Source organism: Glycine soja, chromosome 2, assembly GCF_004193775.1.
Source record: "Glycine soja cultivar W05 chromosome 2, ASM419377v2, whole genome shotgun sequence".
NCBI lineage: Eukaryota > Viridiplantae > Streptophyta > Magnoliopsida > Fabales > Fabaceae > Glycine > Glycine soja.
In genome coordinates this window covers 49,510,766-49,525,463 of record NC_041003.1, presented here as the reverse complement: position 1 = coordinate 49,525,463, position 14,698 = coordinate 49,510,766, and the positions used below count along the sequence as shown (strand labels likewise).

Here is a 14,698-nt window from a genome sequence, read left to right as displayed (position 1 = left end):
TCTATTATTTAATTTGATGATTGAGCTTATTTTATTTCAATTTATTGGTAACTTTGACTTATTATTTAGTGCTACTCATCCATAAGAAACTCAAATTTTATTAGACTCAATTTCAATTAATTTAATATCTTTTTTAAAACATGGATACAAGGGCATGCTATGTAATAAGGTTTGTAATTCATTTCATCTCCCATCTTCTTAATTTGGTTTTAAAAATTCCAAACAATTCGTCAGTAATTTTTTTTTATTTACGATTTCGTAGTTGTGCTGTTAATATTTTTTTACCACATCAATTAATAATTTTTTCTGATTAATAGAAAAATAATTTGAGTTTAACTGTCACGTATTATCAGTATAATGTTTACACAATTCTCTAATTAAAAAATCAATATATTTTCTAACGTAATTATTTTAAGGTCAAACTTGGCATATATAAGGATACGTCATTGACTGATTCTTTTTTACCACATCAATTAAATTCTTAATACTATTGAATAATTTGTATTATCTTAGTGTTGTCCACTAACCTTTTCAGACTACCAAATTCTTTTACTAATATAATAATAATATGATTTTTAAAAGGGATATTAATAATATGATTAAAAATCTATTTGTATGAGAATTTAAGTCATTTTGTTGTCAAAATAAATAATTTTATTGTGATATATCTACATTTCTTAGTTTTTATATGCACAGCATTGTCAGAAGGATCATGGATCATTTATTGAGACTAATTTCCTTTAGAAAATCTTAAGGTACTCAAAGGTTTTCTTAATTTAAAAAATCAATAATTTTTTATCAATAAAACTTGACATAATTGTTTGATAATGTCTTTTTCTTAATTTTACATCAATATATATATAACCATGAAAACTACTAATCAAACACTCACCTATCAACATTCGATTCTTAGTTGCATTTTCATTTCTTTTACAGCTGCTTTTTCAATTTCTAATTGCAATACTTGTGTGTAAAAAGAAATAAAGTTTTTTTTTATTGTCAATTATTTTGATTGAAAATACAGTTTTGAACAATGACTTTAATAACCCTTTTTGATTGAGACTTTAATAATCTAAACATTTATTGATTGGTTACATCAATTTTTATTGACCTCCTCTGTTCAATTTCAAACAATAAATACTATTTGGCATGATCTAATTTAATTAGTTAAATAGTATGACGTTTATAATATTGTTGCTTGTTATAGGATAAAAAACAATAAATACCAGTTTAACTTTTTTTTAATATTTTTTATTTACTTGAAAAATATATTATATTATAAAATTCTTATTTTTTAACTGTAATACAAAGAAAATACTACAACACAGTGTGACATAACATAACTGAAATCATTACTCATCAGGGTTTTAATCTCAAGTTTATGAAGTATGGAAGAACAGCCGGTGAGAAATATAAATTAAATTAGTCTTAGTTTGCGGCCATACATTAACTTTCCGTAGAGAGATGCAGAGGTGTATTGGATTAAGAATTTAAAAAATTGTGTGATTTAAAACATTAGGTATCAGTATTATGATCTATCATATTTTTTTATAAGATTTTATGATAGTTTAAATTTTAATAAATTTACATTATAAAAAATTATAGAATTTAAAAATACTTTATAAATTTATAAGATTTAAAAGGATTATATAAATCTTTAAAAATACATTTAAAATTATAAGAGTTAGTTAAAAAATAATAAAAAATTATGAGGTTTAGATAAAAAAGTAAAATGATATAATTTTTTTAATATTTTAATAGTTATATTAATTCTAGCTTTATGTTCTCATATATATAATTTTTCTTACAATAGCATATTCTCATTCTCACTTTAGGATTTGAATAATAAATTTATAATTATAAGTTGATTTTTTAATTTTTTAATTACTACAATTATTTTATGATAAATAAACTAATAACATGTTTAAATGGAGGTGCAATAATAAACATATATTAAAAGAACAATAAGGATAGAAAATTGATAGGAGGATTACCAAGTATTATGTAAATGATGAAATTAAGAATAACACTCATAAAAATATGATTAATCTTAACACATAAAATAAAACATTAATTTAATTTAAAAAATAAAGAAAAAAGTTCATAAGAGAAGAGTATATTTGATATTTTTATCTCAAAAGAATAAGAGAAATATATATGACATACATTTTGAAGAATATTAAAGAAATAAGATAATATCTGTGTTGAAAGAAAAAAAAGTCAAATAACTAATAAAAAAAGAAAAAAAATTAATAAAATTTCAAAAGTTTAAATAACATTCCTTAGATGTTTTATACCAAAAAATCTGATCCACATCCTTCTTAAAACAAACATATCAAAAATTATATATTTTTATATTTTTAATACGGAATTTTTTTTTATAAATTATAAAAAATTATAATTATATATATTTTATTGTTTTCCTTAAAAAAAATCTCAAAAATATTAATGGAATACCACAAGATGTTTTTACATTTTTTAAAAATTGTAATCCAATACACTCTAAATCTTGATTCTTGACCTAATTAAAAAGAAATAAAAATTAGAGAGAATTAAAACTAACAGTAGAATATAAGATCTGATGCAGAACTCTGTTAGAAAAAAGATGAAAAGGAGGAAAGGAAGGGAGTAGGGAGTGAGTAATTTTGAAAATAAAGAGGAAAGCTTGAAGCAGAAGAGAGAGATGTCATCATCTTCAGACCTGGACAGGCAAATAGAGCAGTTGAAGAGGTGTGAGCCTCTTAAGGAGTCTGAAGTGAAGGTGCTCTGCCTCAAAGCCATGGAAATCCTCGTCGAAGAGAGCAACGTTCAAAGGGTCGACGCTCCTGTCACCGTTAGTCACTCTACCCCCTTTTCCTCTTTCTGCCTTTCGATTTACTTTTGATTTCAGCTCACACTCAACAAAGTTACCTCATTGGATTTTAGTTCAATACTATAACTACTTTACTTTACTTGGAACTTCAATCTATCTAGGGTTTGTAATAAATGTCATATATAGTCACGAGAGAAAGGTTTAGTGTCATTCTTTCATGGGGGTTTGGTGTTTTTTGTGTCTTTTTATTTAGACCTATTTACGAAATTCATGTTTGGTGCTGTCACGGGGGCACACGGAAAGTGTTTTTTCTATTACAGTGCAGTTCGGTTTTACTCTTCTTTATGATCCTGCTTCTGGTTTTTGTTGTTTTCAACTGATTAGTTTTGCTGGTTTGTGTAGATATGTGGTGATATTCACGGTCAGTTTTATGACATGAAGGAGCTTTTCAAAGTAGGAGGGGATTGCCCCAAAACTAACTATTTATTCCTGGGGGATTTTGTTGATAGAGGGTTTTACTCGGTTGAAACGTTTCTGCTTCTGCTCGCTCTTAAGGTGATTATCTATTCTTCTCTTATGTTAAAACTGCAAGTTAGAAACATCTTGTGTGGTTTGTATGTTTTTTTAATGCTTTTTCTGTTTGTTAGATCTGTTTTGGCCACCTTGCAACAATTTAAAAAATGTTTCAGTGAGTTTAATCTATGATTACAACAGAAATGTGGTTGGTCTCTGAGCCATGGGCTTGGTGGTCATGCATATATTGTCTTTGAGTTAACTTTTTAATCTTTTTCTTTTTTGGGAACACATTGTGCTATTGTTGGAATGAAATTCTACAAGTTTTTGGTGTGAGATAATGTGAGTAATATAAGGATGCTTTGTTATTGGTGATGTTTTGTTAATCTGGTCTGGTATTAAGGTTTTATCAGTGAAAAGGAGAATAAAATTTTGAATTTGTTCTTTTGGTTATTGTTTTGTGCATTTGAATTGAGTGAAATTTGCTCAGCAGTTTTGTCCTTTCACTCTCTTGTCAGACAGGATTTTATTTGCAATCTCATTGCTTGCTCAAGGGACTCCTTTGTCTATAAAATACAAGGACTACTCTTTGCTTTTGAGCTTATGTTCTTTTGTCTATGCTGTTTTCTTTAATCTATTTTCTAAGAGGATGCACAGTCCTCATTCTTTCTACTTTGTCTCTTGATGAATTCTTTTTCTTATCATTTTTTTTAAAAGATCTAAAGAAGAAAAACAAATGATAAAGGTTTTTTTGACTTTGACAACTAGGTTCTGTCAGATGTTGAACTACTCATTCTTTTTGTGCTCTTAATGATGCTTCTTTCATTTTGTTCGTTATTGTTGTAACTAATTAATGACATACAATCAGGTGAGGTATCCAGATCGGATAACACTTATTAGGGGAAACCATGAAAGCCGTCAGATCACTCAGGTTTGTCTATCAGCTAAAGTAGAAGAAAGAAAGAAATCCTTTTCGTTAACATGATGAAGAAAAGTGGGAAAGACACTAAATTTTTTTAAAATATTTTATGACTCCAGATTACTTACTCAATATCCATCACTTGACAGGTATATGGATTCTATGATGAGTGCCTTCGAAAATATGGTTCAGTCAATGTCTGGAGATATTGTACCGATATATTTGACTACTTAAGGTTTGCTAATATCTGATAAATCACCTGATTTTATACATAAATTTCTGTTGGTGGCATAAAGCAGATCGAGATATTAATATAAACATTACTTGATTTGAGTCTTGCATTGGGAGCTACTTCTCCTCAAAAGTTTCTTGATTTGCTACAAAAATTCTGAAATGGTCTCTCACTGGAAATTGTGTTTTCCATGCCATGCAATTGCTAATTCCTCTCTTGTTACTTGTAGTGTCTGTTTGTTTTATGGGCACCAGGACTGCCTGTTTTGTTTTTCATTGGAATTATCGCTTTAGAAAGAAAAATTCTGGACTATTTTTCTTTATTATTCTTTCAAGTGTCTAATTCATTCTTGAAATTACTAGCGGAATGTAAACATTCCCTTTCTATTTTAAGAGGGAAAGGGGTTTGGGTGGACTTGAGCTGGGTTAGAATAAGAAGGATGCTTTAGTCGCTTGTCTTCGTTTATTTTGGAAGGGAAATAAGTTTGAGTGGGTGCTTTTAAAATCCATTGATTGGTTATTTTGACAGCCTTGTCTAATATGTGTGTAGACAGAAAATGCTAGCAAATATTTAATACTTTCTCATCACTCTTTCCATCATTAAGTAAATTCCATGTATTATATAATGGGATTCAATTCAATAATAAAGAGAGCAGTGTTGTCAATCTTACCTGTAGGATCGTATGATCTAGTTTTGTGGCTATTCTGTGTTCTTGTTTAGATGTAGAATTGTACGAGAGTGGGATTACGATGCTCATGAGCTTGCGGAATGATCTATCCTCAACGAGTTGCAGAGTGAGCTGTGAAATTGTGGGTTAGGTTTTATGAACTGGTTACTGGTGGGGAAAAGATTATATATTTGCCCTAATCTCTCCTCCTTTCTTCATGTGGCACTCCATATTAAGCCATTTCCCTCTATTTGAACTTGTCTCTGCCATCTTTTCTCTATTTTAAGCTCGTTTTGGCTTGGCTTACCAGAAATTGAGAATTTTCCCTGTTTTCTCTGCTTGTGTATGACCTTGGTAACCATACTTGTCTTCAGTCTCTGTTCTTGTTTGAAACCCATTTTGACCTGGGTTGGAGTGTTTCTCTGTTCTGATCTTTGTAGTGGCTAGTGATTCAGTGTTGAGTGCTTCTGTTCTCCGCTTCTCGTTTGAGCATTTCTGATTCGATCTGATCTTCTTCCCTGTCCTTAATTTTTTGGCTTATAAAAGTTGTGAATTATGCTTGATTTGTGCCTTCATTTAATGTACGTCTTTTTAATCTTTGGACTGGTTTCTAAGTCCAGTACACTTTCTGCTCCCCTCCCCCAAAATCATTATCAAATGTAAAACGAGATGCATTATTATTAATAAAACAAGAACTACAAAATAAATGTCTGAATTGTTACCAAGTCTTGTGGTATTATTACGTGTCTAAATTAATTACATCATCATACTTTTATGTTAAAATATACTTTTTATATTTTTGGTAGGATTTTTTGATCCGTGTACAATCACATGGCTTATGATCTTTCATTGCTTCTTGATCCATTTTTGGTTATTTTGACAACATTCAGACTTCAGAGTGTCGAAAAAAGTGTTAAAATGCAAGCACTTCTTGTGCATAGAAATAACCAAAAATTAAGAGATAAGAGGTATAAATGGAAACATTTTTGTGTCAAGTTGCTTGTGAGACAACCTAACTGCACTTACAGATTTAATTGGTATAGCTTGCCTCTTCCACTAATAGTTTCCTATTTCGATAACGACAAACTGCAGCTTGTCTGCCCTAATTGAAAACAAGATTTTCAGTGTTCATGGCGGTCTTTCTCCTGCCATTTCAACACTGGATCAGGTTAGGAAATTTACCCTATTTTGTTTGTCTTTGTTTAGATTGTACACTAGCAATATTATTTATTGTTGATATCTAGATACGAACCATTGATCGGAAGCAAGAAGTACCTCATGATGGTGCCATGTGTGACCTCCTATGGTCAGATCCTGAAGATATTGTGGATAGCTGGGGTCTTAGTCCCCGTGGTGCTGGTTACTTATTTGGTGGCAGTGTTGTTACTTCCTTTAACCACTCCAATAACATTGACTATATATGTCGTGCACATCAGTTGGTAATGGAAGGATATAAATGGATGTTCAATAACCAGATAGTTACTGTCTGGTCAGCTCCAAATTATTGCTACAGGTACCTAATCCACTAATCTGTTAAAATGTTTTTTTCTTATTTGTGTTCTGATGTTTTTAGTAAGAGACTTTGCATCTTTGTCATAGATGTGGCAATGTAGCTGCAATTCTGGAGTTGGATGGAAATCTTACTAAGCAATTCCGGGTGTTTGAAGCTGCTCCACAGGTTTGTAGGCAAAATCACCTGATATTTATTGCCATTATGAATTCCTGACGCAGAGTGAGCTATACCAATTTTCTCAAATTGTAGCAATATGAGCTTCAATCCCTCTATAGTCAAATTCATTGATTCATGTGGTTAAGAATGTGCTTTTCATATTACCTTGGGTTCAGTACTATAAGAATGTGTTTTATCTTACTTTGTTTACTTATCAGTTTGTTTTCATTTGGATTGCTCTATCTTTTCATTTTTAAGCAAACAATTGGTGTTCCTTGTTCTTTGCTAACATATGATCTGGTGGAAATTTAATTGTGAAATTGCCAATTGATTTTCAATTTTTTTTTTTTTTAATTTTAATGGAATGTAGGAATCAAGAGGAACACCTGCTAAGAAACCAGCACCAGATTACTTTTTATGAAGTGGATTTCTTTGTTTTTATAATCTACATGCTCAAATTGATGTGGGAGACTTGAATCATGGAGATGATGTTGTCTGACTCGGGAGGAATCAGTGAAGGATAAATCAGTTCTGCATCCCATCCGTCTACTTCACCCATCTTTAGTATGAATAGCAGTATTGTGAATTTGTATGTGGTTTGCAATATGTTGTTATTACCTTTGCTCATTCAAAAGCTGGGATGAACAGAAGGTTTAGAGGGAAAATGACTTTTGCATATATGAAAACTTGTTTAAGAAGGAGGATTGGATTGGATCAGGGAATATTGGGAAAAACTTTCCAAATATATAATCTGTGGAATAAACCCACTGGTTGAGTTTTGGTTATCATGTTTGGGCCATAAAATTTTATTATCTTCAATTTATGCATTACGTGTAAATGTATTATTGCCCAATTTTTACACCTGGTGATTGGTACTGAAATATTGCCTTGCCTGAATTTGAATTTGAAGGTTCACTTGTCAGGACTTAGTCGTGAAAGCTGGAGGTACATGACAGCAATTGCAGCATAGGAAACAATAAGATAGTGATCTGGTTCCCCTTTCCCCTGTATCTGTATGAACACTTTGAATAGATTCTTTTTTAGCCAATGGAGTACAAAAGGCCGCAACAACTTTCATTTGGGGGAGTGACGATGGGCATCCGTACCTTGACATTATTATTGTCAAAAGGTCGATATTTTTGTATTTTTCGTCGGAAACAAATTTCGTTCCTTGCCTCTCTTTTGTTAACACTTTCTTAACAAATAGCAACTCTCATTTGGGAAACAACAAAGTACAAACTCACCATCAGCCTAAGAAGACCTTGACTTTTTCTTTCTATATTATTATTAGTTTTGTAAATATAATTTTGGTTCTTCTATTTTCTTTAATCCATAATTTTGATTTTTCATATTTTAAAATAGAGACATTTAGTTTTCATATTTTAAAAGTTTATAATTTTGGTCTCATCTTCAATTTTTTTATTTTGTTTCTTTTATTTTGGTTTAATTGAATTGTAGATTTAACATATTTTATTTTAGATACCATTAAAAAATGATTTAATTAATCAAAATGTAAGAAATTAATGTAGACTAGACAAAACTGACCATGGATCCAAAATGTAAGAAATATGAGAAATTAATGTAAGAAATATGTTTTTATATTAAAATAGAATATCAAAATTATGAATTTAAAAAAAAAAGACGACCAAAATTTCATTTAAGCAATAAATAAATCATGCCCCTCTATTTTAACATGTATCTGGGATGTGGTTGGCCTGGATAAGGATGAGGTGCATTGTCTATTTTCAATTGGGTAACATTATATCCTCCTGTTCTATCTTATAAATCTTCCCAATACTTTATGGTAAGTTTTAAATATATTTTATATTTTCAAAACATTAAATGAATTTAATTTTTATTTAATACTTATCATATAAGGTAATAGGAAGATAGAGTAGAAGAATATAAGGTTACTCTTTTCAAGTTTTTTAAGGCAAAAATATAAAACAAATTTTACTTAGTTGAGTTGTATGTACTTGTACAAGAGTTAAGTTTTTTGTTTTTTTAGAGGATATAAGAGTAAAGTTTTTTTTTTTTTTTTTGTGACAGAAACTGTTGCCTCATTTCAATCTAAATCAACTGATAAATACAACCAGGAACGGGAGTATTGTGAAATAATGCATTTTCAAAAGTTAGAAATCAGAATATACTGAAGCGTAAACATATAGGTCGCGTGGGTCTCGAGCTCACATGTTGTTATATAATCAATGATCACTACTACGCCATCACCATGTCAATTTAATAATATTTTTTGAACAAAAATCCTAAACCAACCTCTTCTTGCTACGTCTCCATTCACAGTTGCTGTTCCTCCCGGTCGTTGTTTGCACAAACTCAGCCTCAATCCAATACGATCTAATCTGATAAAATAGTAAGGATACTTATAACTGTTTTCCCTTGGTATGGTATTTCATCATATGGGTGTGTTTAAGTTTTCATCTTTCACCGGATAAACATGAAGAATTAACCATGCTCTAGTCAAAACTTGTTTTGCTCAAAATTCAATAACTTGGTCTGCTTAAAGATATTGGCTTGATCCCTCACACCTGCAAAATTGAATGGCACCCTCAATTTGTTTTCTTCTTCTATCCCTTCTGTTCCTTTCATCCTCCACAAGTGGTACTGATGAAGAGGGTTTCATCTCTGTGATCATATCTGATAAGGGCCTTGATTTTGCCAAGGATATTCTGATAGACCAAGCTGTTGCCTCTATTGTTCAGTCTCAGCTGCCACAGATTGAGAAGACTGTGCAAGTCCCTCTTGTTGGAAAAGCCAAAGTGGTTCTTTCTGACATCACTATCAATCATATCCAAGTTAATTCTTCATCTGTTAATACTGGAGAGACAGGCATTGCTCTTGTCGTTTCTGGTGCCACTGCCGACTTGAGTTTGAACTGGAGGTACTCTGTTAGCAGTTGGTTAGTCCCAATTGGAATTTCGGACAGTGGAACCGCTACTGTGAAGGTATATGAATCTAGAATATTACTCACTTTTATTGTATACTGAGTACTTTACCTTTTATCTCTGAGTACATAGTTTACACACTCACTATCTAAAGTGTTTTATACTGTCATCCAATTACAAGTTATTATGTATACTATAGTAAGTTTGTTGAATTTTACAATAACTACTTTTAAAATCATATTCACTGATTGGTTGACACTGTAAAAGTTAAACTCTTTATCTTTTTGTGAAGTTGCACCGTTTTGTTTGATTGCTTATAATTTGCTTTGTTGCATTGTGCTTTAATTAGAAAGTTTGAGCTTGAACTAAATAATAAATGTTTTCCTGAAGTTGGTTATTTTGATAAAAATTGGTTAGCCTGGTTGTATGACTGAAGCTATAAAGAGGTTGGGGTTGAAATTTCATTTTCCTTTTCCTGCAATTGGAGTGAGATCAACTTGTTAAAGCATAGCCCGTTCAATATAATTGAAACTGGATAATGGAGATATTAAAAAAAAAAAAAAGATATGGTCTTGAGATGAACAATAAAAGACGTGTATTTCAGTATCTGATAGCCAAAACTCTGTGAGTAATGTAATTTTGTGCAAATAATTATTTTTTTGTACCTGTTTAGTCAATTATATTCCTCATTCTGTAGTGTTGTGCTATGATGGAAGGTTAATGATTTGCAAGTGGGACTTACTGTGAATTTAAGAAACCAAGAAGGAACTCTTAAGTTGAATCTCCTGGATTCTGGATGTCATGTTAGAGATTTATCTATAAAGTTGCATGGTGGAGCAGCTTGGCTTTATCAAGTGTAAGGAACCTTCTTAAGCCATGGTTTTTGATTATTAGGAACTCTTACACATGCACTATCTTAGACAATTATGTTCTTTTATTGCTGATTAAGGCTTCACAATTCCACGTCCCAGAGCTATGTTTCAATTTTACTGTAATACTCTAATCTTTAGACTGTGGGACCTGAAACTGGGAGGCCAGATAAGAGTGTTTCCGTTATCTTCTGCAACAAAAACTATTCTGGGGAATATAAAGCTATATTTCAATTTTTTTGCAGGCTAGTAGATGCTTTTGCAGGAAATATAGCATCTGCAGTTGAAGAGGCAATTTCTAAGAAAATAAATGAGGGGATATCAACTCTTGACCTTTTATTGCAATCTCTTCCAAAAACAATCCCATTAGACGAAACTGCTGCTCTAAATGTTTCTTTCATGGACAACCCAGTGCTGAGTGATTCTGCTATTGAATTAGAAATTAATGGTTTATTCACAGGGAGAAATGAAGTTTTGGTACCTCAAGCTTACTACAGAGGATCAGGCCTTTCTCTTTCTGCTTCCTGTGGTGGCAGTTCACCAAAGATGATAACAATTTCATTACATGAAAGTGTTTTCAAATCCGGTTCCATGCTTTACTTCACTGTAAGTTTCTGAAGTTTTTACTTTTTCTTTTTTATGGCTTAGTCCAATAAATGGAGTTTTCCCTTTCCTCCCTTTTGCTTTTTATTTTAAGCTATATCCGTGATGTATAATAGCATCATATTACTTGTTGCATTTGTTCTGATGCATCAAAAAACAATATTACTTGTTACATTTCTTCCACCTTAATATTTCAAGTGAACCATAATACTTTAGCTTGTTTCTTTAGGCTTTGGCATTATCTAGAATCTGCAGAAGAAACAATTTCTTTGTTGTTCTATAGTTTGCATGCTTTCTTGCATCATTTATTCATACATATCAGTGAACTGAGTTCTTTAATAATTAGGGTTGGTCATGGAACCTTTTGTTGGAATTGCTCTGAATTTGGAAATAAAAGGATTACTTACTGGCATCAAATAGACCTTGCATTACTCTGCTGCACCACAACATCAGTAGGATTGAATCCTTTATGAGAAAAAGATTAAAATAGTAGTGTTGATGCTGATTAGGCTTTGATGTAAAAATTGGGTTGCTCCAGTTAACATTTTTCACTTCAAGCTTTTTACGTCGGATACTTTTATGTTATTATAAACTGAAATATAGTTTTGATAGTTTGTTGTTCCTGTGCTCAGGCAGATAGTATGCAATGGATTGTTGATGAACTTCCTGATCAGGCCCTTCTGAACACTGCTGAATGGAGATTCCTTATTCCACAATTATACAAAAAATATCCAAATGACGACATGAATCTTAATATCTCTGTATCTTCTCCACCAGATATACAAGTGACAAACAAAGATGTCAGTGTCAACATTTTCATAGATATAACAATTGATGTTCTGGAAGATGGTGAAGTCATACCTGTTGCATGCATCTCGGTGGTATGCTTAAATGAAGTCAATATTGAAGTGGATAGTTTAAAATTTTATGAACCTTACACTGTTTAAGTAGCCATCCCTCATAATATACTGCGTCTACATTCTGACTAAGCTATATGATATTCAAGCTTTTCAACATTTTTGTCATCATACACACACACATAACCTTGTATCGATCTTCTTCTGATTAAATTCAGAGTTGCCTACTTTTTTTTGTCCATGCCTAAGATTCTATTTCTTAAAAGTTCTTTCTTTTGTAGAATTAAAGAGGTAACCATTATCTAACAAGTCCATTAATCTTGGTTATTGGTACAGGATTTTAGTGCCTCTTTTGCTGTGGAAATCTTAGGAAACAATCTTGCTGGTTGGCTTAAATTGAGAAAGTTTTCCACATCCTTGAAATGGAGTAAAATAGGGAAACTGCACATGAATTTGATTCAGGTATATTGGAATAATTGTGATCATCTTTTCAGCTTGCTGCTTTGTATTTTGATATGAAATTGGATGAAATTGAACAACAAGGCAACAACATGAGTGTTTTCTGTTTCAATTAGAGAGACCACAGTGGTATACAAACTTGATTTATTGTCACGTGAAATGCAAAAATGACACATTTGCCAACCATTTGTTAAACATATATGATATATTCAAGGTGTCAGGTTTATGTTTTGGTCTATTTCCAAGATATTACAAATTACAACACTGCCATAGTTTGAGGGAAAGACCCCAGGGGAGGGGGTAGACATGCAATATCTTTTTTAACTGGAAATAATTCATTGAGCGGGTAACATGTGTACTAACCATCAAGAACTTTTCAACCCATTTACAACCTTTAGCCTTTCAAATTTCACTTTATTGATTCATTCATAAATCAAAATTCTGCACATGGTTTAGCACATATGTAACTTCATCTCATGTGCACATATAAACCACTCCATTTATATTTTGAAATATGTTAAACCTTAGTTGTTATATATTGAGGCTATTATGATGAATCTTACTCTTTAACTGGGTAAACATTTACAGTCTGTGACATCAACCGTCCTCAAGACCGTCATCATACCATACCTGAACTCGCAGTTATTGAGAGGAATTCCACTGCCAATTCTTAATGGTTTTGCCATTAAGAATGTTTGTATATTGTATGCTCCCCCTCGGATTACTGTGTGTAGTGATGTTTCTTTCTGAGGAGACTACTATCTCAACCAATTACCAGCTTATGAATCATAAAGATGCTCTGATTAGAGATCCGTCTGCTTTGTGTACTAAGTGGTAATAAGGTAATGAGCAACTTGTCAAGATAGCTGTGAAGAGTGAATGACATGAACAACACAAGTCCATTTGTGGATATATTTCATCATTGGTGGAGCTCTGGATTTTACCTGTTGAAAATCATGCTGTCCTGAAGATTACAAGAAAAGACTGCCAATAGTCAAACGTCCTAATTGGTTGGGGATGCCCTGGGCTCTTTATTAATTTTAATCAGGGATTGGCATTATTATTTGTAAATTTGTGAAAATAATATTAACTTTTGTTTGGATGTATCATACTAGATTAGTATTTTTCTTTCCCAGGTATTAACAAATAACAAATACTAATTATTTAAAATAAAAAACATTTATTTCTGCACCACTATCAAATGAGCGAAACAACTATAATAGCAGTGTGTTGGAACATAGATACATTTTTCTTTTATAGACCACATGCATACGCTTTATATATCATACACTTTCATATTTTGTATGGCATCTTAGATTAGATGTCTCAGCATGTGTGATGCCATTGTTTGCAGTTTGCACTGGAGTATCTTGGATATCCAAGTGTCTGTTGGCTTAGAACTCCAAAATTCTACTTTTGAGTCATGTTAAATGCAATCTCAAACCAATAAGATTTTTAGGTCTAAAATTCTCAAAAGAATATGTGAAATACTTGAGGTTAGTTTGTTCCCATGCACTAAATATGGTAGTTTCAAATTTACGAATAAACTTCTAATTTCATCTTTAACCATTTTTTTAAGTGTACATAAAACATACTGTATTTTTTCCTAATAATTAGAGATTAATCATTTTAAGAAAATGCTAGATTCTCTGAAGACATTTGATACGAAAAAAAAAATGAACGTTGAGTGTGGGAATCAACTGCAACAAGGTTATTCGAGTTTAATTAGAGTTTAAATTTTATGTAATTACGTTAAAATTTTAAAAAGAGAATTTTGTAATTCATAATAATCTTATCATGCCAAAAAAGAATTATTTCTAGTAAAAAACACATTTAATCTATACTAAAAAAAGAACAAATGATAACATGTTATGGATTAAAATAAAAATATTCGAAGAAAGTTCTTTCGTCTGTAATGGTTTTGACTAAAATATCTTCTTCTTGGCTAAAGTATTTTTACATCAATCTCAATCAAAGTATTCTCACCTTGACTAAAGTATCTTCACCTCAGATTCGATTATAATATTTTCAACTCAAATTCGATCAAAGTAATTTTAGCATGACCTTGGTTAGAGTATCTTCACCTTGACCTTAGATAAGATATTTTTAACTTGACATTGATTAGAGTAACTTCAACTTAACTTGTCTAGAGTGTCTTCAACTCAACCTTGACAAGAGTAACTTTAGCTCAATCT

General features: G+C 31.4%; 2 protein-coding genes across 3 annotated transcripts; both read left to right on the top strand.

Annotated features, from left to right (window-relative positions):
• The first annotated feature begins 2,574 nt into the window (after positions 1 to 2,574).
• LOC114402731 (serine/threonine-protein phosphatase PP-X isozyme 2-like) lies at positions 2,575 to 7,673 on the top strand. The gene is made up of 8 exons (XM_028365395.1): positions 2,575 to 2,833; positions 3,215 to 3,367; positions 4,194 to 4,256; positions 4,394 to 4,479; positions 6,236 to 6,311; positions 6,388 to 6,656; positions 6,743 to 6,821; positions 7,183 to 7,673. The coding sequence occupies exons 1-8, from the start codon at positions 2,684 to 2,686 to the stop codon at positions 7,231 to 7,233; spliced, it is 927 nt and encodes a 308-aa protein (XP_028221196.1). The 5' UTR covers positions 2,575 to 2,683; the 3' UTR covers positions 7,234 to 7,673.
• Positions 7,674 to 8,955: 1,282 nt separating this feature from the next.
• Positions 8,956 to 13,700, top strand: LOC114402716 (putative BPI/LBP family protein At1g04970). 2 transcript variants are annotated; one of them, XM_028365385.1, is made up of 6 exons: positions 8,956 to 9,775; positions 10,432 to 10,571; positions 10,830 to 11,190; positions 11,820 to 11,987; positions 12,381 to 12,506; positions 13,092 to 13,700. In XM_028365385.1, exons 1-6 carry the CDS (start codon positions 9,371 to 9,373, stop codon positions 13,251 to 13,253), a joined length of 1,362 nt encoding a protein of 453 aa, XP_028221186.1. In that variant the 5' UTR covers positions 8,956 to 9,370; the 3' UTR covers positions 13,254 to 13,700. The 2 variants fall into 2 exon arrangements, with proteins under 2 accessions (XP_028221186.1, XP_028221179.1); XM_028365378.1 differs by having other exon boundaries at positions 8,958 to 9,775; positions 11,820 to 12,068.
• The last annotated feature ends 998 nt before the right edge of the window (positions 13,701 to 14,698 follow it).

What these genes read in the sequence shown, in the direction of transcription:
- LOC114402716 (XM_028365378.1), top strand. Translation starts at nt 9,371, where the DNA reads ATGGCACCCTCAATTTGTTTTCTTCTTCTATCCCTTCTGTTCCTTTCA. An exon ending in CTGTTGCATGCATCTCGGTG is followed by an intron (nt 12,069 to 12,380) that starts GTATGCTTAAAT and finishes TTATTGGTACAG; the next exon opens with GATTTTAGTGCCTCTTTTGC. An exon ending in TGCACATGAATTTGATTCAG is followed by an intron (nt 12,507 to 13,091) that starts GTATATTGGAAT and finishes AAACATTTACAG; the next exon opens with TCTGTGACATCAACCGTCCT.
- LOC114402731 (XM_028365395.1), top strand. Translation starts at nt 2,684, where the DNA reads ATGTCATCATCTTCAGACCTGGACAGGCAAATAGAGCAGTTGAAGAGG. An exon ending in CCATTTCAACACTGGATCAG is followed by an intron (nt 6,312 to 6,387) that starts GTTAGGAAATTT and finishes GTTGATATCTAG; the next exon opens with ATACGAACCATTGATCGGAA. An exon ending in TGTTTGAAGCTGCTCCACAG is followed by an intron (nt 6,822 to 7,182) that starts GTTTGTAGGCAA and finishes AATGGAATGTAG; the next exon opens with GAATCAAGAGGAACACCTGC.